Source organism: Maylandia zebra, linkage group LG3 (assembly GCF_041146795.1).
Source record: "Maylandia zebra isolate NMK-2024a linkage group LG3, Mzebra_GT3a, whole genome shotgun sequence".
Classification (NCBI taxonomy): domain Eukaryota; kingdom Metazoa; phylum Chordata; class Actinopteri; order Cichliformes; family Cichlidae; genus Maylandia; species Maylandia zebra.
This window is the reverse complement of record NC_135169.1, coordinates 6,392,775-6,414,727: the sequence shown is the minus strand read 5'-3', so window position 1 is coordinate 6,414,727 and position 21,953 is coordinate 6,392,775. Positions and strand designations below refer to the sequence as shown.

Sequence of the window (21,953 nt, the reverse complement as noted above, 5' to 3'; positions counted from 1 at the left end):
TTGTGTTCAGGTGACTATAGAAAGACTAATGACACAAATATTATGGATGGACACGTTTCCTGGGCTGCTTCAGGTTTTCCATACAAACACTTGATGTTTGGTAGTTCCAGGTCCAACATGGTGCATGGATATATCCAGCGTCCCTCTTCTGCACGTTTGCTGTTCATCAGTCTCAGCCTTCCTCTCTGTCTTTGTCCTGTAGACTCCTCAGCCTGAGCTGTCCCTGTCACCCACTCATTTCCATCCTTTCTATTCTGCTCACTTGTTCAAATCTTCTACTCTGCCACCTCCAGGTCGCCTCCTGTCGTTGTGTCATGTCTCCATCATCACAGCCTCACTAGGCTGTAAAGCTTCATGTTGACTTTAGCTGCTGTCCTCCTGTCACAGATCACAGCTGATACATGTGTGCACCCACTCCATCCTGCTATACTGTCACTTCACCTCTTTGGGACTTTGCTGCTTTGTATGGAGGACTTCATGTATTTAAACTGATCCACCATCACCACCTCCACTCCTTCATCTTCACTGTCGTGTCTCCAGCTTCTTCACACACACTCTTCTCTTCAGAGCATACCTCCACCTGTCCAGGCTCTCTTCCACCCACCTGCTTCCTGCTCTCACTACAGATCACAATGTCCTCAGCAAACAGAGCTGCTGAGACTCCTGCCTGAGCTCATCTGCCAGCCTGTCCATCAGCACTGCTAACAAGAAGGGCTCAGAGTGGATTTCTGATGTAATCCCAGCCCCAGCAGGAACCCATCTTTCCCTGCTGCTGCAAACCTTCCCACTGTCTCTCTGTCCTCATACATGTACTGCACCAACCATTGTTTGCATGCACACAGAAACAGTGCAGCTCCTCCTGACCTTCTCTGCACATCTGAAGTGCTTGTTCTTGTCATGAAGCTGCTGCTCACACGTCACTCTTCCAGCTTCTCAACACACTCTTTCCATGTCAGTACATTTCCACCTCTATCTGTCATCACACTAACCTGCTGTAATCCTTTCAGCTGGAGCTTCTTTGTAGACACGTCCCTACATTGCAGCCTGATTACAATGCAGACAGTCGGCTACAGTGTGGCTGGATTTCCTTTCTTAGCGTGCTTTGCTGTAAAATACCAGGATGTTAGGCTAAGGCTGAGTCGCTCCATAATATGAGCCGCGGCCCGGAAAGTACAAAGATGGAATATTGTTTGTTGTTCTGAGATTTCCCATGAAATAACCCAGGACTTAAAATGACTGAGCTGTACTTAAATGTACTGACAGTGTAATTATTTTATTCTTCCTGTACAAACCTACTTGTTACACAAACTTACAGGTAACTACAGGCTGCTTGAGCCTTATTTGCAGCTGGTGTTATAAAGTGTTACTGAAACAGCTGCTGACCAAAGTGATGCACATTTAAAGGAGTCAAAGTCCTGAAATAATTCAACAGATTAAAACAAACATAAGATGAGAAACCATGAGTGAAACAAACAGCATGGTGGTGCTGATCATTGTTGCCTCACAGCAACAAGTTCCTGAGGTCATTTCCACCACCTGAGTGGGGCCTTTCCCCCCACACTCCTCTCTGTGTGCTGTGAGTGTCTCTCTGTGTTAGCTGGGATAAGGAGAAGAGGAAGAGGATGGAGGGTGTTGAAGGTCTCTAATGTTGCGTGGGTCTTTGTTCCACAGTTTAGGAGCAGCTGCAAAGCCCTGATCTCCTCTGTGTTTGAACCTGATCTGGAGACAGTGAGAACCAATAACTGAGGGCAAAATAAGGACACTGAGACTAAAAGCAGTCTACAGGGTTATGTTAGAAACACCAAAGCATGAAGCACTGGTGCAGCTGACTCACACAGACTCTCCTCCACACTGTCCTCAGTTATAAAGTGCTTTACAAACACAAACATTATGACTAACAGCTGGATTTTCCTGTTTCAGTGCAGCGAACTAACAACGAGCCAACAAGGCCTCACGTGACATCAGTCAGTGAGAGTTTCACTGCTGCAGCAGCTCTGTTCACTCACACTTATTAATATTAATGCTCATTACAAATGTTACAGCAGCTGATGCACAAATCTTTGTCTGTGTGAATAAAGTTGGATCAGTTCAAACAGTTTGTTGCTCTGCTTGAAAGCAGCAGTTTTTCTAATGCACCACCTTCATGTTTCCTTCATATTTGAATCCCCCTGTAGATGCTGACAGGTAACCATGTCACACAGAGCTCAAGCCTTTGAATCCAGCTGTGACTGTTGATTTTCTATTGAATGGACTTTTTCAAATCCAGCTGTAGGCCTGTGTTTGTGAGCTCATTAACAGCTGTTTGTTTAGAGAGACGTGGTCCTCACAGGACAGCCACTACAAACATATGATTTTATAGAATATGATGCATTACTGCAGATTCAACACAATAGAAAGGATTTGAAATGAGCTCAGCCTTAAACATGTGCAGCAGTAATATTGATCCACAGACACTGATGGGAACATTTTTCTGCACAATAAGTACTTTGACTTTTCATACTTTATGTACAATTTGCCAGTACTGCAGTTTTGTGTGTAGTGAGGTGTTTTCATGGTGTTTTCTTGGTGCTTTTACTAAAGGAAGGCTTCTATCAAATTCTTCCACATGTTGTCAAACTGAGCTGTGTGATGAAGTGAGTGTGACAGAAACACTCAGACTGTGTTTCTCTGCTTCATCAAGTCAAATCTGGTCCTCAGAGACTGAATAAAGTCCTGTCCCACTAACAGCAGCTCCAACAGTCTGTTCACTGCTTTCTTCCTGTCAGTCTTCATCTTTCTGCTGCGTCTCCTCTTCACACTGACCACTTTCTATCTAACAGTGAGCTCCCAGTGAAGCAGCAGCATTCAGCCTGTTAGAGTCAACACAAATGTCTCCATCCAAGCTCATGTTGTGCTTTGTTGTCCTCTCAGTCCCCCAGGTGGAGGTGGATTCAGGGGTGGAGTCTGTGCAGCTGCCCTTCAACACCACACTTCACCTGCCTGAAGACGCTAAAGTGGAGTGGATGAATATATATGGGAAGGTCCACGTGTATGAGAACGGCTCTGACCAGCCTGAAGAACAGCACCAGGTTTACAGAGACCGAACGAAGATGAATGAAGACCTGCTGAAAACTGGAGACCTCAGTCTGACCCTGAAACACCCCACAGATGGAGACAACTACACCTACACCTGCACCGTCTACAGCAGGAAGGGAAACATCCTGCTGAAGAGAAAGGTGGAGCTGAAAGTCAGAGGTCAGTGCTGTAGATACAGGGCAAAGGTCAGAGGTCATGCAGGAGTTTATTCTCTAAAAGCTTTTAGTTTGAATCTATTTTCAGTTCATTCAAATAAAATAAATTCTTTGATGTTTTGATCTAAAAGCCAAAAATGTGGAGGCGGAGCATCTGTGTGTTTAAATGAACTAAGAAGACCATTAAAATGATCCTAACTTCAAAATAAAAGCCTCTGGCATGATGTGAGTTTGGATCAAATCAATAGTTTTGTTAGTTTAGTCCAAATCAGTGTAAATGTATAAATATCAATAGTTTTAAAGCTGCTGAGATCATTCAAACACTTTGATCCAGTCATTTGGATGTTGTCACATGTCAGGGTGGAGCAGCCATAAATACGAGGCTTTTATTGTGAAAATGCTGAGTGTGATGATCCAGAGGAGCCCATGGGGTGTTTGTGGCTGGATGCAAAGGTTTGTAGCTCTCCTTGTAAAGAGAAACAGCTTGAAGCTACAGAGGAGCGTCTGCAGAAGAAGACAGGGGAAAGAGGAAGAAGCTGAGGCCGCTGGAGAAAAGACAGGAAAAGGAAATCAGCTTCATTTGTTGGAGGCCGTTTGTTCATCACACTGAAATATTCCCACTTTAGAGACAGGAAACAAAGTGAAGTGTGGATTGATGTTTGTCTCCATGATTTGGGCCCTGGAGTCATTTCTTCATCTCCCACTTTAAGACATATTAATGTCAGCCTCACACGTCCCACAGTGGACACATTTCTATTTCTAGATGATATTTGGAGGATGGTCATGTGTTTCTCTGCTGTCACAGCTCTTTGTGATATTTGAGCGCAGCTGTAATGTTTGTGTGGTTAAAGCCACCAGACTCCACTGACAAAAACTCTCATTTTAGCCGGAGAACACGGGGCTGCTGTGGGACTTTGTGTTTGCAAAGGTTTCTATTGGAGGCATGTTTGCCTTTATTATATAGGTGCAGAGAGTAGACAGGAAAGTGGGGAGAGAGTGAGGGACACACAGGCACCTGTAGTAAGCCCCGCCTTCAGCCCACCTGCTCAGCCAGGTGAGCTATAGCGCTGCTTTAACATGTTGGTGTGATTGAGAGTGAATGAAAGTGAGTGATGGAGGCAGCAGGAAACTAACAGGCTGTTTGTTCTGAGAGGTCACATGACTGTTGTTCTCAGCAGAGTCTGATGATTTGATGAGACCATGAGAGCGGCTTCAGTTCCTCATCAGAAAGAGTCTGACAGAAGCTCCTCCCTCTGTACCCCAGTAGACTTCTATTAGACTGCTCCAGATTCCTGAGAGTTCACACAGAAAACTTTACAAACAGCCAAAGAAAAACTATTGAAAAGCTTCAAGATCACAAAGAGCTCTTTCACAGCACATATGAGCCATTAAGAAGTGCACATTTGTGTTTCCCACAGTCCATCATCCAATAATATCAAAGGACAAACTGTGAGGTAAAAAGCCTTCAGCTCTTTTTGAAGGAAGCAAAAAGACTTTGGTCCTGAGAGATGGTTCAAAACACAACTCAGACCTACCAAAGTATTATTTGTGCCAAACACATGAAGCCTTCAACTTTGTATGTGTCCAGTCAGTGTGGCAATAGAAGTCACTGTGAGGATTTTCAATGTGCTGTCAAAGAGCATCCAAACAATCAGGTGAGGATGAAGAGAATTAGTGTGGATGGACAGAAAATCCATATCCAGTGTGATTTAGGAGCAGCTCATATATAATGAGTGAAATGAAAGAAGAGCACAGACAGGAAGAACATGAGTGAGCAGACATTTTGGAGCTGCTGATCCACACAGGGCTGGATGGAAGGAGTGGGAGTCCATGATGGCTCAAAGTCTCTGATCTAACTGTTCCTGAGCCTCTCCCCCTGCCTCCTCTTTGGATCTTCTCCTCCTCTTCTTCCTTATCTGCCTCCTCCACCACTGCTCTCTCCTCCCTCATCTCCTCCTCAGCTGAACTGAAGTCAGGGCTGTAACATGAGGAAACGTGCAGAAATGACTGAGTCAGCATGTTGTTGAAGTGAGTTGAGTGATGGTGAGCAGATTAGATGTGCGAGCCTCCCTGTAGAGAAAAGCAGATCTTCTCCAGAGTTTCCCACCTCATGTTTTCCTGTGTCACAGCTGATTGTCACATCCTGGCTGTCACTAAATGAGTGGTCCAAAGGTGGAAGGAGGAGCACAGTTAGATTGTTCACCTCCTAACCTGTGAAATCAATCAGCTGAATGAAAAACACTGTGATCCTATGAGCTGCTATCAGGGCTGCTCCATTCTCAGGATTCTCATCTGGATGACTGAAGCAGATTATTGATGAAGTCAGCAAACAGCTTTCAAAATGGCTCTTTTTCCAGGGGAACTCCCTGAAATGTAAATCTCATTGGAATGAAGAAGAAGTCCAAAGGCGTGGTTAGGCCCAGACTTGTGGCTGTTTTCAATGTAAAGCCCATGTTGCAGGCAGCTGCTGCTCCTTACTGGCCCACAGCCTCCACTGATGGATGTGTCAGCTCACTTGTACTGTAGCCACGGGGAGAGCGATGGTGAAGCTGACAACCAGAGGTGTAGCGCTATTTGTTGAAGTAGCCCAGCTGTGCCATGGAAGCACAAGTTTCCAGAGATGATTGGACTGTGAGCAGAAATTATCCATGTTGGACTGAATTGAAGAACAGATCATAAAGTCCTCTGTGTGCCCAGCCCGTCTGTCTGAGCATCTTCATCAGTGTGCAGCTGATCTACAGCTAATGTGCTGATTGATGAGCAGCCTGTTCATGGTGATGATGAGAAACAGATTGGATTCAAAGCACAAATGAGTGAAAAAGGAGCAGCAGCCATGATAGAGCGAGTCCTCTGCTGACAGAAATAGTGGAGTGAAGGATTTGTGCAGCGTTTCTCTGTGAAAACAGCTGATTCAGATCAATGAGAGGAGGATGAAGGAGAAGCAGCATGTTTCTGATAGAAGCATCACTGCTGTGCTACAAACTGCTGGGACTGTGTGTGTGTGACGGCTCAGCTGGAGGCAGGATTGGTCCAGAGGAGAGCTGCTTTATTCCAGACTAACTCTTCTAGAAAGCTGACATCTGTGTGGAACAGCTGACCTGCACCATGTGGAAAAGAACAGCAACATGATTCAGCGTCAGATCCCGACACATCCACGGATTCATCCCGTTACAGGAACTGTGCCACACGTGGCCTCTGTTTGTTCTGCATTGATGCTGCAGGGATTTCTTCAAGTCACTATAATATAGTGTCAGATGGACACATGAAGCTAACACGGCACATCTTTGTGAGTCTGCAGCATGTTGACACACATGTCAGTGTTGTACAGATCTGAGAGCAGCACAAACAAACTCCATCAAAGTGATTTGTGCTGTTGCAGAGCTGTGTGACTGCATTTGTCTTCATTATGGACACATTTCTACAAATGGGACTAAACATGTGACCCTCTGCACATCCATGGCTCAACAGTGCACCCATTGGCTGGATGCAGCTTGTATTGTGGCTCCTCCCCCTTAGCTTCAGGTCAGTTTAGCTGTGTTTCCTCCAAATCCCAGAATTCCTGAGGAGCAGGAATATGTGGGGCTGGGCTCTAAACACTCAGGGTGAGGACTGAGTGAAGAGCTACAGGACAAAGTTTCAGCGCTGCGCTCACAGCTTTGAGACGTCCAATCAGCAACTGGTCCTGATAACATCTCCCCTCTCATTCCACATACATGAAGACTGCTAGAAGCAGCTATCAGCCACATCAGGCTCACATCATGCTTGCTATTAAACATGCTGCAGTCTGCAGTAAACTCCCTGCCACAAAGCTTTGAGTCTCCTCCAAATGCACCTGTAACAAGGTGACCTGCAGAAATAACTGTGTCCACGGGCAGAGTCACCAACACTCTGCACCAGAGCTAAACCTGCTTTGGAGCTAAAAAGCTGCTGTCAGGGTTTCCTGCAGAGCTTCAAATGTGGAGACTGAAAGCTGTGGACAGTTTCTGTGGCTGGATTATTTCATATGTGTTTGTTTCACTTTCAAAGGAAAGTGTTGGAATAAATCAGGTGTGTGACGCACACTTTACTGCAGATTGTTCTCAATGTAACACAAAAAGCAATCAAAATGTGATTGATCCTGATGTGCTTGTTGCTTCTAGCAGTGTTGATGTATTTGCACAGAGAGGGGGAGATGTTATCAGAGTGTGTAAGTGATCAGATCTGATGCTGAATCATGTTCATGTACAGTCAGCTGATCCTCACAGTTCAGTTTGTAATCATGCAGCTCTCCTCTGATAAATCCTGAGCTCCACCTGAGTCTCAGTCCTCAGGACCTCACACAGTCCCAGCAGCTTCTATCAGCAGAGTTCTCCCTGATATCACAAACATATTGATCCTCCTTCAGCCTCCTCTCATTCATCTGTTTCCACAGAGAAACTCATCAGTGAAACCTGAGCTTACTGTGGATTATTCTGGTGGCTCCATCACTCTCTGCCTCACACGCCCTCATCTGCTGCTTTCCTCTGATTGGCTGCTCTGACAGAGTCATGATTGGCTGCATGTTTGTATAGAAAGCAGCACGTTGCTGGCAGATCAGCCATCAGCTCATGTTTGTGACTGCAGCATGGCACCAGTTTGCTCCTCGTGTTTCAGTCCCAGACTGACCTGCTGTCACGATCCTGGGTCTTATGACCCAGTGTTTTGAGTTTTAGTTCTTTTGATGTTTATAGTGTATGTTTAAGCTTATCAGGTTTCCTAAGTTCATTTGTTATCATGCCTAAGTGTTTCTAGTTATTATTTCCCCCTCGTGTTTCCAACTATTCTAAATCTCCCCTGCTCTTCATGTGTTTCATGTCTGTGTCTTACGTTGTCAAGTTCGGGTTGTCATGTCTACATCTCATTATGTTTCCTGTTTTATTGTGAAGAGGTCTGGTGTTTCTGTGTTCATCATGTTCAGTTACTCTCCCACTGTGACGTCATTATGTTCATGTGTCAGCTGGTTCCCCATGTGTTGCCACTTTCCTCATTATCCTCCTGTGTCTATTTAGTCCGTGCGCTTTCAGTCATTCGTTGTCAGGTCGTCTGCTCATCCATGTCTCATCTCCAGGTATCTCTGTCAGTTCACTATGGTTAAGGTTTTTCATGTTTTTGTTATTAGTTCACCCAGTTTAGGTTATTGTTTAGTTTTCACCGAACTCAAATGAGTCAGTAAGATCATCAACATGGAACAACAAGCAGCACCTCCAAACTACACCCTTCATCCACCTTAATAGGGGAGCATTTGAAGCCAAAGCTCCACCCACCCAGCCACTTCCTCTGGGCTGACTGAAACAATCATATGTGGGGTCAGAGTTCACAGACTAGACAGTCCTCTCCAGATTTCATCATGTTTCTGTTCAAAACATCAAATCAAGCTGATGGGAAGTTGTAGAATCCTTCAGAATAAAAGCCTGACTATTCAGAGCTCCAACATTAAGAAGAGCAAAGTGAACCAAGGTGGGTGGAGGCAGCAGAGAAACTGTAGGGTGGAGCTGAATGCTTCATCAATGGGATGATGCAGCAGATTTCCTCCACCTTGCACAAACTGTCCTGTTAGTTATTATGACTGGAACATCCAAAATGTCTCCAGAGGCTCCGAGTCCAGCTGAACATGTATTAGTGTTTAGAGTGGAACTGAGGTGATAGGGACTAGGACCTGGGGGACGTCAGTCAGTGACGGAGCGGTCAGCAGGTGTGGGCAGGTGTGGACAGGTACTTGATGGAGTGTTTCCTGCTGGACTCCATATGATATGTTAGCAGAGAGGATCTGGCTCCTGATTGGTTGAAGTGGAGCCCGTCTGCTGCAGAAAGATGCCTCCTGTCCCAGAAAACATTGAAGTTGTCTCTAAAGCCCAGGCTGTGGGAGTCACACACAGAGGAGAGCCAGGTGTGGAGGCCGAGCAGCCGCCCAAACGTCCCACGGCCACAGGTGGGAGTGGGGCCGCAGATACAAACACTACGGTGGGCTTGTTTCACAGCCTCACAAAGACACACAAAGTCCAGTTTGAGGAAGTGGGAGCGCTGTTTGGAGTCCGGTTGGTGCCCATGTGGATAAGGATGGTGTCGGCCTCCGGACGGGATCGTATTCTGCCAGGAAACTTGTCTAAAACGTCCCAGAGCGTCGGGCCAGGAAAAGACCGAGCGCACGCCTCCTTTATTGTGAAATTCCTCACCATGGTAACTGAACACATCAGCTGGTCTGCAGCAGGTCATGTTCAGAGTTTGAGGCTCAAAGTGTCCCATTTTCACTGATTGTTTCCCGACGACATGCTTCACGTGTGATATGGATCCTCTGCTGAAGGAATCTGCTTTCTATCCACAACCTGTTGATCCGTGTCTGACTAACAGCAGCGCAGGAAGCCCTGCAGTTACAGAGAAACTGTCTGAGTCGCATTGTTGCTGCAGTTTACCTGCAACTGCTGTGAAGAAAAAGTCTCACTGTGTTTGTGTTTGGTCCTAATCTGCTGCCTGTCTGTTTGACATGCTGGATTTCCAGCTGATAGATGATAGATTAGAAACTGATCAGTCTATTGATCACACAATATTCCATCAATAGAACTGATTTGACTTTGATTTGTGTAACAAAGTGATTTCCACGTCTCCTTCATGATGTGACAGTGTCAGAGCTGAATGCACTTGTAGAGTATCATGTTTTTATGGCTCACATTTAAAGTGTTGCAGCTCTAATGTACAGCTGTCATATTAGAAATAGAAGCAGCTCTGATTTTAGTGCTCAAAGAAATCTATGAAGTGATGAATTCACACATGAACAGTTTTCTGCAGCGTTCCTCTCGGCCTTATTTGCAGCTCCACTCTTGTTTTTGCTCTAATAATTATTTCTCTCCATGAGCTGTTTCTCTGCCTGAAGGAGGCGCCACTCCATCGCTTCATTTAGTGCAGAACAAGAGTCACATGATGCTGCTCTGAACACCAATCACACTTTGTACAGCTCATGTTGTGTTTGTTGTCCTCTCAGTGTGTCAGGTGGAGGTGGAGGAGGGGGCGGAGTCTGTCCAGCTGCCCTTCAAAACGATAGGTGACCTACCTGGAGATGCTGAAGTGAGGTGGAAACGCTATGGCCCATACATGACTGTTCACCTGTATAAGAACGGCTCTGACCAGCCTGAAGAACAGCACCAGGTTTACAGAGACCGAACGAAGATGAATGAAGACCTGCTGAAAACTGGAGACCTCAGTCTGACCCTGAAACAGCCCACAGAGAGAGACAGTGGAGAATACAGATGTGATGTTGGTGGGACAATCTGGAGATACAAAACAGTGCAGCTCAAAGTCAAAGGTTTGTTTATTTATCTCTGCGTGTGTGTGTTTGTGTGTGTGTGTGTGTGTGTGTGTGTGTGTGTGTGTGTGTGTGTGTCTGACTGTCTTGTGTCTCCTCTGCAGGGAGAGTTCAGGTCCAGGATCAAACAGGGGACATCAGGAACAGAAGCAGCTCCATTGATCCGACTCCTCTGATGGCTGATCAATCAGTTTGATCTGTGTGTTCTTTGATTATTGATCAGTGATGTCAGAGTGGAGTCAGTGTGATGTTGTTGTTGTGTGTTTGAGACTTTTAGTGTCCATGAAGGTCTCTGCTGCCGTAGATCCTCTGAACTGTGACAGAGGTCTCACTCTGGAGGAAACTCTCAGCACTTTCCAGCAGCTCCTCCATCATGGAGGACGTTCCCTCACTGTAACAGGTGGAGGAGAGAGGAGAGGAAGCACAGGTGGATCCTCTGAGGAAGAGGAGCATCCTACAAACCACATGATCACATGACCAGAGGACAAGCATGTGCAGAAACACATTAAAGTCAGCCTGTAAACACGTTTGTGTAAATTCTAGTCGTGTTTTTCTGTCACATTCAAATAAAAGCAGAGAAAACAGAACAAATGCTGAAGCTGTCTGTGTGAAATAAAGGAGTTACAGTACTCACACTCACACACACTCACACACACACACACACACACACACACACACACACACACACACACACACACACACACACACACACACACACACATCTGTCCAGCAGCTGTCTGAGCTGCAGTCTGTATTGTGTGTGTAATATCTTCATGTTTCTAACATTACAGTTTTATCTTCAGGTGTAAAATCAGCTGCTCTGCTGTCTTCTCTCCTGATCCTGTGTGATTGATTCGATCCTGCAAACGCCACAAATTTCATTCCAGCTTTGATTTGAAAGCCAGCGAGTAAAAGGATCAGCGATAGTTTTCAGAGCGATGCCAAAGCTTGGGTTCCTCTCCTACAGCAGCTTTTCTTTTCTTTCTTTCTCTCCCTGTGAAATACAGCAGCTGGACCTTTGGCTGCAACACACTGTGAGACAAACTGCACACAAACAGTTTGTGTGTTTGCTGATGTTTGTTGAGCTGATAGAAACGCTGCATTTGAAATTAGCTGACACTTCAAAAACGTTCCTCCCTTTATGCTCGCTGCTCTTCAGCAGGGCTAGCTAGATGCTAAAGTAGCGCTAACACAACTTACCTGCAGTCGTTCAGCTGTCGTCCCAAAAACATCTCAAATAAAAAGAAGAAACAAAAAGAAGCTTTTCTGTCAGGGAGGCGTGTCCTTCTCACCTTCAGACATGAGATTAGAAAGAGAGAGAGTTCAGATCACAGTGCAGATATGAATGAATGAATCGTGCTCGTCCTCACGGCTCCTGCATGCTTTTAAAAAAGTGTGTGTTCAGCTCTGATCTCCAATCTGTTCTTTTCTCTCTTTGTTTCCTGGGTTCATGATCATCATCACACCGTCTGAGGCTCCTAAATATCCACGTTTGCTTGTTTCACTTTCACACTCTGGGAGTCAAAGATGTTTCAGCTCCAAACTCACTGAGAGCTCCTCGTGCCCACCACGTGACCACAAACATCTTTGTGCTCACGTGCTGCTCGTGTCTGAGACGCTTTAGTTTGAAGGAGACAAACTGCAGACGCAGCATTTCCTGTTCCTGAGTGTAAACCTGAGCATTTGAAATGAGCTCCACAGGGAAGCTGTAGGTGACAGAGATGCTCACAGACTCACTGACGTTACAGTCTGTCAGCATCACGCAGTATCACAGACACACGGGAAGATTTAGTGCAAGTGCTGAGAGACACACAGCAGACATGTTGACTGGAAACATGTCAGACTGAAATAAAGCAGAAGCACATGTTAGCACATGCTAATATGATGTGGATGTGTTTAGTGTGGGAGCAGGACTCACCTGAGACACACCTGTGTGGATGCTGCTGCTTCCTGCTCTGCTCTTTCTGCTGATTCAGCGTCTTCATCACGTCTGAGGCTCTGTCACAGTTTGTTTGTTAACATCATCATGGACACAACACAAGCACATCTATGTGACATTTCCTATGGTTGTGATTGATGTGGATGTAGAACATGTCACTATCTCATTGTTTAATAAAGTAAATGTTCCATTAGAAACACAGACAGTAGAATTATAAACAGAGTTTGAAACACGAGACATTTGATGGAAGTTTGACCTCATTTGACCTTGAAAAAGAGCTCAGAGCTCCAAAATGGCTCTAAAGAGCATTATTATCACTTTGACCTTCAGATCCATCTGTTGACCTTGAAGTGAGGTCAGAGGTCAGATGTGAGCTGATATCTTCATGTGCTCCTTTCTACATGTTGATGATCCACAGCACACTTGTTCCAATCCTGCTTTCTAAGTTTGAGGCTTTTCTCAGTTTCCATCAATAAATCATGAAGTCGACCTTGAAGACTTGGGTGGATGTGAGCCAGATGTGAACAGATGTTTAACATGAGCCCGCTCTACACCCCTACAAAGTTTGATCAGAGTTCATTCACAACTATTCGAGCTGTCGTGTTCACACACAGAACGACACGCACACACACGCTACCACAAACATAACCTGTGTTTTCAAGGTGAGCTAAAGCTCCAGGTGTCACATCAAACACTCACAGGGAAAACACCAATCACAGCACGCACACATATACTGAACATGACAGAGAGAGTTATTAGAGACCAGCTTTTATCACATTTATTCTTCCTCAAAGTTCCAACAGAGCCGAACAACCCAGAGGGAAATGTCCGGGTCCTCCCAGCAGCCAGTGAGCTTCTGTAGAGAGGACACGTGAATAAAGCCGCAGTGATCCACAAACACAAACAGCTCTTTGCTGCCTTTGACTCCTTACTTGATGCAACAGCTGATGCTGTCAAACAAAAACAAACTTCATGTTGACCATCAAACTGATCTTTATTGTCTTTCTTGCAGAAAGTTTCATTATTTCATGGGCAGCTGAAAGAAGTAAGAAGTGCAGAATATGACAGGAAATAAGTGGAAGAACAAAATCTTCATTTCCTCCAAGTCTTCTGGGCCTGGATGTGATGGAAACACTCACTGAGTCCACTGCTGTGCTCATCACTGAAGCTCATAATGCAGCAGGTAGTATTGCACATTTGCAGGACTGAAACATGTTGGAAACCTTGGAGGATTTCCTGCTTCTTCTCCAGGTCATTGAAGCAAACTGCTGGGCCTGAGCGGGCAGTTTCCCATCGAGTGTCCAAAAACTCTTTAACATGGTGGAGATTTCATAGCCACGCTGTAACCACGCTGTAAGAACACGAGGATGATCCACCGTCACCGTTCTCATAGGGGGGTGGTCTGATTGGTGGAGTTTCTCTGTTGTTGTCGAGTCTTTACTTTACAGTAGAAACTCCTGCAGGTGACTGTTGTTGTCATTTGCTGCTGTAAAAATAAAACTGAAGGAGTTTTGCAGGTAGAAGATATTTGATTTACAGCTTCTCACCAGAGGTGTGGACTCGAGTCACATGACTTGGACTCGAGTCAGACTCGAGTCATTAATTTTATGACTTTAGACTTGACTTGAAAAAATGTTCTAAGACTTGTGACTTGACTTGGACTTTTACACCAATGACTTGGGACTTGAATTGGACTTGAACCGGTTTACTTGAAAAGACTTGATATTTTACCCCAAATATAAAATTTAACATGCATATTATATAGAGATTGAAAATGTGACGTCATTCACGGGTAGAACCGCAAAGGATTCTGGGAACTCGTGGCAAGCGGTACTAGCGCACGCAGGCTTTCAATTGAAATCAGTTATACAGCGATAAAAAGAAACACAAAAATGTCAAGAAGCTGTTGTATTATTAACTGCAATAGCCGGTCGCATGACAGCCACGGGAAGCCGACGAGTAAAGAGATCGGTTGTTATCGGATTACGTCGTTGAAGAGAAATTGTTCAAGCCATGTTTCCGAAGTAACAAAGATGCGACGGATGGCCTGGATTGCAGCCATTCAAAGATCAAATATAACGTCCCAGAACACTCCAGCTCACAGGTTAGTCTGCTCCAAGCATTTACACGAAGGTCAGTGTTTTTTAGTAGTTAATACGTCATTTTCATAACATAATTGGTGATATAGGTTACAAGCAAGTCTGGCGCTGAACAGAAATTGTCGCGCTATGCTCCTTTGTTTATTGTGCATAAATAGTAAATTGTCCTGACACAATATTGCGTTTCGCTTCTGTTATTATGGTACATTGACAAAAACATATACTTTTATTCACAGGATAAAACAGTTGTTTTGTATCACTAATTGCCCAGTGCGATTACAGCATACAATATTATTGTCACTGCTACATTTCTGTGATGCTACCAGAAATTATTTCCACTACTAATTAATTACCGTTGAGCTCAAAGGTTATATTAATAAACGGTTAAGGAATGTGTATTTATGACGACGATTTGTGAGACTGGTAAACTTATGATATGTACGATGGTCTTTCGTTCTACACGGTGCGTTTCAAGGTCCTGCACCCATCCGTCGGTAAACTGTACCTGGGCTTGTTGCAGTGACCGGAAGTTACTAAACTTCATGAGTGTATGCACTCACTCCAAGAACCGTATAATTATAAATATGCATATAAATATGCTAAGATGAGATAGCTGACTTCATCTAACTAGCAAATGTTGTCCAGGCTACGTTGGTGATACAGTTTTTTTTAATGTGTATGATATTTTTGTCATGCGATTTTAAAGCCGGTCCTACAACCGCATCCAAGAATAACATGCAGCTTATCTCAGAACTGTCGGTGAAAATTATTCTTGGAGCTAGGTTTAATTGAGCTGCATTTTAAAGAGGTGCAATTTCACAATTTGTGTATATTTTCTAAGTTCACTATTTTGTCATGTGTTGAGAAAAACACAGATTTTAAAATTACATGGTCTAATATTTACATTTAGCATAACTGCAACATTATTTTTTCTTTTTTTTTTTAAAGACTCGAAAGGACTTGAAATTCAAAGTTTCAGACTTGTGACTTGACTCGGACTTTTACACCAGTGACTTGAGACTCGACTCTGACTTGCCTGACATTACTTGAGACTTGACTTGAGACTTGAGGATAAAGACTTGAGACTTACTTGAGACTTGCAAAACAATGACTTGGTCCCACCTCTGCTTCTCACACACGAGACCAGGCCTGCAGCTATCCATTATTTTAGTGTGTAAACAGACTCCGCCTCCACGTTAAACTGTGACATCATCATCACTGCTGCTGTTTTCAGTGTTTGTGTTTAACACTGGAGGCTGTGTGGGCTTAATGTGCTCAGACTTTTATTCACACGCTGCTCATGAACACGTTTCTATTGGAGGTCTGTGAAACATGGAAGCAAAGAATTTTATAATCGAATTATTGGAATCACTCGATGAATCGTTGCAGCTCTACACGAGACACTTTCTTTAAAAACCATCAGACTGCTTTCATACATGTTAACGCTTAAATACAGAAAACTTCAGCCTGATATTCCCGACGTATGAAACTATGTTCAAATCCAGATGAACTTTTTTACAAAGAGCCTGTTTCTGTTAATATCACATCAAAAGTCTGTGATGGTGTTCGGTCTCGTGTTCCCAGCATTAACCTGTGAAATGTTCATATTTATGTACCAGTCAAAGGTAAAACATGTTTTCTAATAAACTGTGTTTGTAAGATCTGCTGGTTGTAAGAAGAAGTGTGTAAATGTCCCCAGTGGCTGCTGTGGTTTACATGGTGAGATAACATGTGAGAAATAATTCAGATACTGAGGCTACAAACTGTTAGTTTGTGCTGCTGTGGAGACGGATAAAGAACATGTGATGATGATAAAACTAAGAGCTGAACTCCCCCAGCTAACATTATCTGGGCTGAACCATTAAAATAGGTGGGGCACTTCCTTTAGGGAGTATAATAGACATTACAAACCTCCATGTGTCCACACATCAACTGTCACTGCAGCCTCAGAGTCTGCAGAGTTATTTGTCTGCACTGAAAAATGAAACTCCTGGGTGAACAAAGGCCAAAATAACAAACAAAACAAGCTAAGTCAGGAGAGGAGGTGTTGTCTAAAACCCTATGTGAAACAAAAACCAAACAAAAGACAAACGCTACACTCCCTCACTGAAATAAACAGGAGAAAACAGTACAAGGAAAAAATAATAAGGCAGCTCACTAGTGATGGGCAGATGAAGCTTCATGAAGCACTGAAGCTTTTCATCCAATTGGTTCACTCCAGTGCAAAGCTTCATGAAGCTTCATTTGCTCTAGTAGGACACCTACTGGACGTAAAAATATTAGTTGGCATGAATTTGAAGAGTGTGGCCTTTTGCACACAGCCTGTAAATGTCAACAACAAAAGGAGTGTGTAAAACATCTATATTGTAGTGATGGCAGTATACTGTGTATATTTATAGTGGCAGTATGGGAAATGATTATTTGGAAATGCTTGAAATGGAAATGATCATTTACTGTGAGGTGAGGTGTGGTTGGGGTGTGGACAGTTGTTGTGCTTTTGTAACGTTGAGGTATGGACAGCTACACACTGAGGCTTTGAGCCTCAGTCCTGCCTGTTCACATTTTATTCTGTAAAAACTAAATTTTCACTGCTTCTATAACCTTTAGTGGGGAGAACATAGCTAGGATTTAATGATTTAACAAATCTTTTGAATCCTTTGTCCTCCACAATGCTAAATGGCTGGGAGTCCTCAATCACCATGGTAACCAGGTCTTCATCTATTTGAGATTGTTCTCCTGAGGAAGGACAATAAAGATAAAGCACAAGTATAAATATCACGCGTAACTTATTACAGTTGTATAATATTGTTATATCATTTAGTAACATTACTGCATGCTATATTATCATTGCATTTGATGGCTCACCTGGTCTTGCTCCACAATCGGTGTTCCTCTTATTCTCATGCAAAGCTCTGTAGTGACTAAGCATGGATGAGGTGTTGTTGTTATATCCCAGCTCCCTGGCACATAGCAAACACTTCACCTTGTACAAAAGTACAGACAGCTTAACATAGGTTTTATTGCACCATCAGTATCATGAAAATACATCTTCTGTAGAAATTTACATACCTTGTTGGGAGGAATAAGATCAAAATGTTCCCACACAGGGGAGGACATCCTCCTCTTCTTAGCTGGCTCCATTCTCTCCTGACTTTCCTCACTCTCATAAACCTCCAGACTGTCTCCAAACTCTCACTAACCGCAACTCTCCATCAAACACCCACATTTTTGATTGAAGTCTGAGGGGTTTATGTAACACTTCTGGAGTCGTTACAGTATACTAGGACCAGTTAGGTTCGACTACTAGAGCAGTAATGAGCGTAGCATGTAATAAAGACCACAGACCAGTAAATACGTTTAAATTGCCGGCTTATTATTTTGTGAAGACAGAGAATAGACAGTTATAGACACATTACATAAAACATTCAACATCACACATTTAAGGAAAACAAGATGTTTTCTTTCCCCTTCTTAGTTCAGTATGTTCTGTCAGTTCATCCTATTTATCTCAAAACCTTTTATTTGGCTTTAGAAGGATGTTATTCTCAACCTAGGTTATTGTTTTATTTATTTCAAGTTCTAAGTTCAAGTTTATCCTTTGATCTATTTGCATTAACACTGTGTTATTTTAAATCAAGTTCAGTTCTTTAGGCCCAAGATTTAATTTAATCTTGGTCTAGGTTCACCTTTAAATTCTCAACCAGTTCTTATTTTGTTTTAACCCAACAAAATTATTTACATTTCCATTAACACCATTACAGCATTAAAATGTAAGGTTGACCAAAATAAATTACAAAAATAAATAAATAAATGTAAAACTGAAAACAATTCAGCAAAAGGCTGAATAAATCCCTTAAACAAACAAATAAACAAAAGAAAGTTGTCTTTGTGTCCTTTAACTATTAGTCCTGGAATTACTCCGAATGATTATCCAGTGCTTTGAAAAGTCCGCTGTTCTTTTGCAGAGGTGTATGGATTAATCCTACCAGTTTTATCAGCGAAAGAGCTCAACGTCCAGCAGGGGGCGTTTTCCTTTTTCCTGCTCGGTACAGTTCAATGGGTCCGTGGGTGGCTCGCCATCTTGTTTCTCGCTCAGCGGATCAAACTCCGATTCTAGCTCAGCATTTCCCGATCCAAACCTTAATGGCCTACCATAACAACAAAATAAAGTGCATAAACATTCGAAAATAACACACGGGTAGCCCTTAAATAACAGTAAAAGTCCGTTTTTTCCAGCTTATTTAGCCGTAAATGAGGTGATGCCAATATGGCGCGCTGAAACACCGTCAAAGGCCTTTGAACTGCAGCCTGTGTGTCGTTTAAGCACGAATCCACCGTTTTTAACATAAAACAACATAAATCTGCTACCTTGGCTCTCCATTTGCATGAAATGAGCAATATAATACAACAAAAATTTCTTGCATGAAATAAAAGACAATTTCTGAACTCACCAAGTCCCGTTCGGTTATGTTCACAACGTCACCAAGGCAAGGACAGGTCGGAAAAACAAAAATACATTCCCCAGAGTACCAAAATGGCTTTAAGTAGATTTTTGGCTTATTTTTACTATTTTTTCCACTCATTTAAGCAGCAGCTCTGCAAGGACTGTCTGCATTTCTCCCTCTCGAGCATCAAAAAGAAGGAACAACCCGATTGGGTGTGGCTAATCACAGGAGTCACGCTGCAGCGTGCCCTTTCACAATAAGAGTCTCAACACATATTTTAGCCATTTTACCTGAATTAACATAAAACACCATGAATTAGCAAGTTCTGTACCCTTTTAACATGTTTTTAAACACAAATGAAATCCTATACCATGAATTATATCATTGCTGATGTTTTTAATGAATTTTCTAACCATTATGATCTATTTATTGACTATTTATCACCTGTAATATATTTCTTATGACTGTTTTTACTAACAGGCTTTTATTTGTTGTTAGCTATGTTAACCAGGGTTACATTTATATCGCTGTCATAGCTCGCGGCAAAGTTCGAACCACTTCACGAACCAGTCACGTGGTACAGCCGGGCAGCGAGGCTTCGGACGTCATCATTTTCAGCTCCTCCCATAAATGAAGCAAGCCTCGATACGCGCATCGTGGAAACGCCCCCTCCATTACTCGACACAAGCTTCGAAGCCTCGATACAGAACATCACATCACTACAGCTCACCCCTTCTGTTCCAGTGCTATTTACAATGAAAACTAATGTACACACTATATACAAAGCTCGGTGAGTCACGAGAATCTCAAACACGAAGGTTACAGGTTTTGAAAGCCAGGGTCAGGTCTACTGCTGCTGTCAGTGGCTGCCCCGGCACAACTGCTGGTGAGGGATTTTGAAAAGAGCCACATGATCAGGAACCAATGAGCCGCCGCCAGCTCTCCAATCGGGAAGGACCTGTGGAGTCTTAAAGACAGCTTCCTGACAGCTTCATCCATCAGGCTGTCAGGAAGCTAAACTCCCTCCCGATTCTGCCCCCCTCTCCCCTCTTCTCCACCACGGTCTCACTGAACTCTGTCACACACACACACACACTCACTCTCTGACGCACTCACTGGCCTGCTCCAGTCACTTTGTGGAGCATTGGACTGCCATTACCTCATAAGACTCTGTTGTTACACTCTCTCTTACCGTATACTACTTAATCTCCATTTGCACTATTTGCCTATTTTGCACCACTATGCCTCCTTACTTGAATATTGTATATTGTATATTGTATGTTGTATATTGCATAGCTTTTTTTGTTATACGTAAAATTGTATTGTATTTATTTAAATTTTTACTTTTTAATTATTTTATTTGCATTTTTCTAATCACTAGGGTTTGAGAGTAACGCAATTTCTATTCTCTGTATGTCCTGTACATGTGGCAGAATTGACAAATAAAGTTGACTTGACTTGACTTGACACAGCACAACAAAAGTACACAGCTGGCCCAGGGCCATAACAACAGTTCAGTATATAGAGACACGAGACGATGAGGCTCCAGTTCCATTCAGTGCAAAAGAACAACAATAAAAATGGGAAGAATAAGAATAATAAGAATAAATATACACTTGAGACTGAGGTGAGGAGACTCTGGAACAATGATGGCTTGTAGATGTTTTGCTGATGTGAGTGAAGTTGGCCCCCCCACCTTCTTCAAATCCAACAAAAGTGGTATCAAACGTTTGTGCTACGTTTGTGCTGGTTTGTGCTGCAAACATTTTCGTTTGTGCTACTATCATTTTAAAGATATTAATAAAAATTTCTAGAGGTCATCAGAGGTCAACCAGCCCCCCCACATTAATTAAATCCAACAAAATGGGTGTCAATCAACTGTGCTACGTTTGTGCTGGTTTGTGCTGCTAAAATTGTCGTTTGTGCTGCTTCTGTTTTAAAGATATTAATGAAAATGTAAAGGTCAAAAGGTCAATCAGCCCCCCCACATTACCCAAATCCAACAAAATTGATGTCAAACGTTTGTGCTACGTTTGTGCTGCAAAAATTTTCATTTGTGCTGCTATCATTTTAAAGATATTAATAGAAATTTCTAGAGGTCATCAAAGGTCAACCAGCCCCCCCATATTAATGGAAATGTTTGTTTGTGCTGCTAACATTTTAAAATTTTTAATAAAATAACGTCTTGATGCGTGCTTAATCATCCAGGTAAGTAAATCCCAAAAGGTTGATTCTGTTCATCTGGACATTTTCAGTTGGAGAAACGTTTCGTCACTCATCCAAGTGACTTCTTCAGTCTCAGCTGACTGCAGGTTTCCCCAACCTTACAAACACACGTGAGTGAAGTTGGCCCCCCTACCTTCTTCAAATCGAACAAAATTGATGTCAAACATTTGTCCTGCAAATTATTTTGTTTTTGCAGGTTATGTTTCCCTAATTTTATAAACAGTACATGTACAGTGAGAGAGAGATGTTACATCTGTCTTCACTTGCATCCCAGTCATAGAAGCGTTGGAGGTCGTTCATAAGAGATTACAGGATCATCCCAACCTCAGCAACAGGACCACTCTCAGCACTGATCAGTTGTGTTTGCTTTTGGAACTGTCTTAATTCCACCTATTTTGCATAAGGGTCAGTACAGGCAGAAATCTAGGTGTGCCATGGGTTCCCACAGGCCCCTGGTCAAAGTCACCAAACCAGTTCGTAAGCAGGTACAGGTGTGGCCAGAAGGGTCCTCAGAGGCACTGCTTTTCCACCACAGGCCGCCACACACGACAACACCACAGACTTTCAGGAATATACAGAAACTGTCACTGCCTACATCCCAAAATGCATCGATGATGTCACAGAGACCAGGACTATCACTGTCCGGGCCAATCAGAAACCATGGCTCACAGGTCAGGTTTAAATGCTCCTAAAGTTGAA

At 43.2% G+C, this 21,953-nt stretch overlaps 1 protein-coding gene and 1 long non-coding RNA gene across 2 annotated transcripts in view; one reads left to right on the top strand and one right to left on the bottom strand.

Annotated features, from left to right (window-relative positions):
• The window catches only part of LOC106674805 (uncharacterized), a 150,944-nt gene extending 139,824 nt beyond the window's left edge, over positions 1 to 11,120 (top strand). The window contains exons 7-8 of the mRNA XM_076882089.1: positions 10,225 to 10,545; positions 10,650 to 11,120. Of these exons, the coding sequence (XP_076738204.1) occupies positions 10,225 to 10,545; positions 10,650 to 10,741 (413 nt within the window). The 3' untranslated portion in view covers positions 10,742 to 11,120. The remainder of the gene's footprint in view (positions 1 to 10,224; positions 10,546 to 10,649) is intronic.
• Positions 11,121 to 17,935: 6,815 nt separating this feature from the next.
• Positions 17,936 to 19,102, bottom strand: LOC143416943 (uncharacterized). Its single transcript, XR_013097180.1, has 2 exons — positions 19,035 to 19,102; positions 17,936 to 18,731 (listed from the first exon to the last, which is right to left on the bottom strand). It is a non-coding gene; the product is annotated as an uncharacterized LOC143416943 (long non-coding RNA).
• Between the last annotated feature and the right edge of the window lie 2,851 nt (positions 19,103 to 21,953).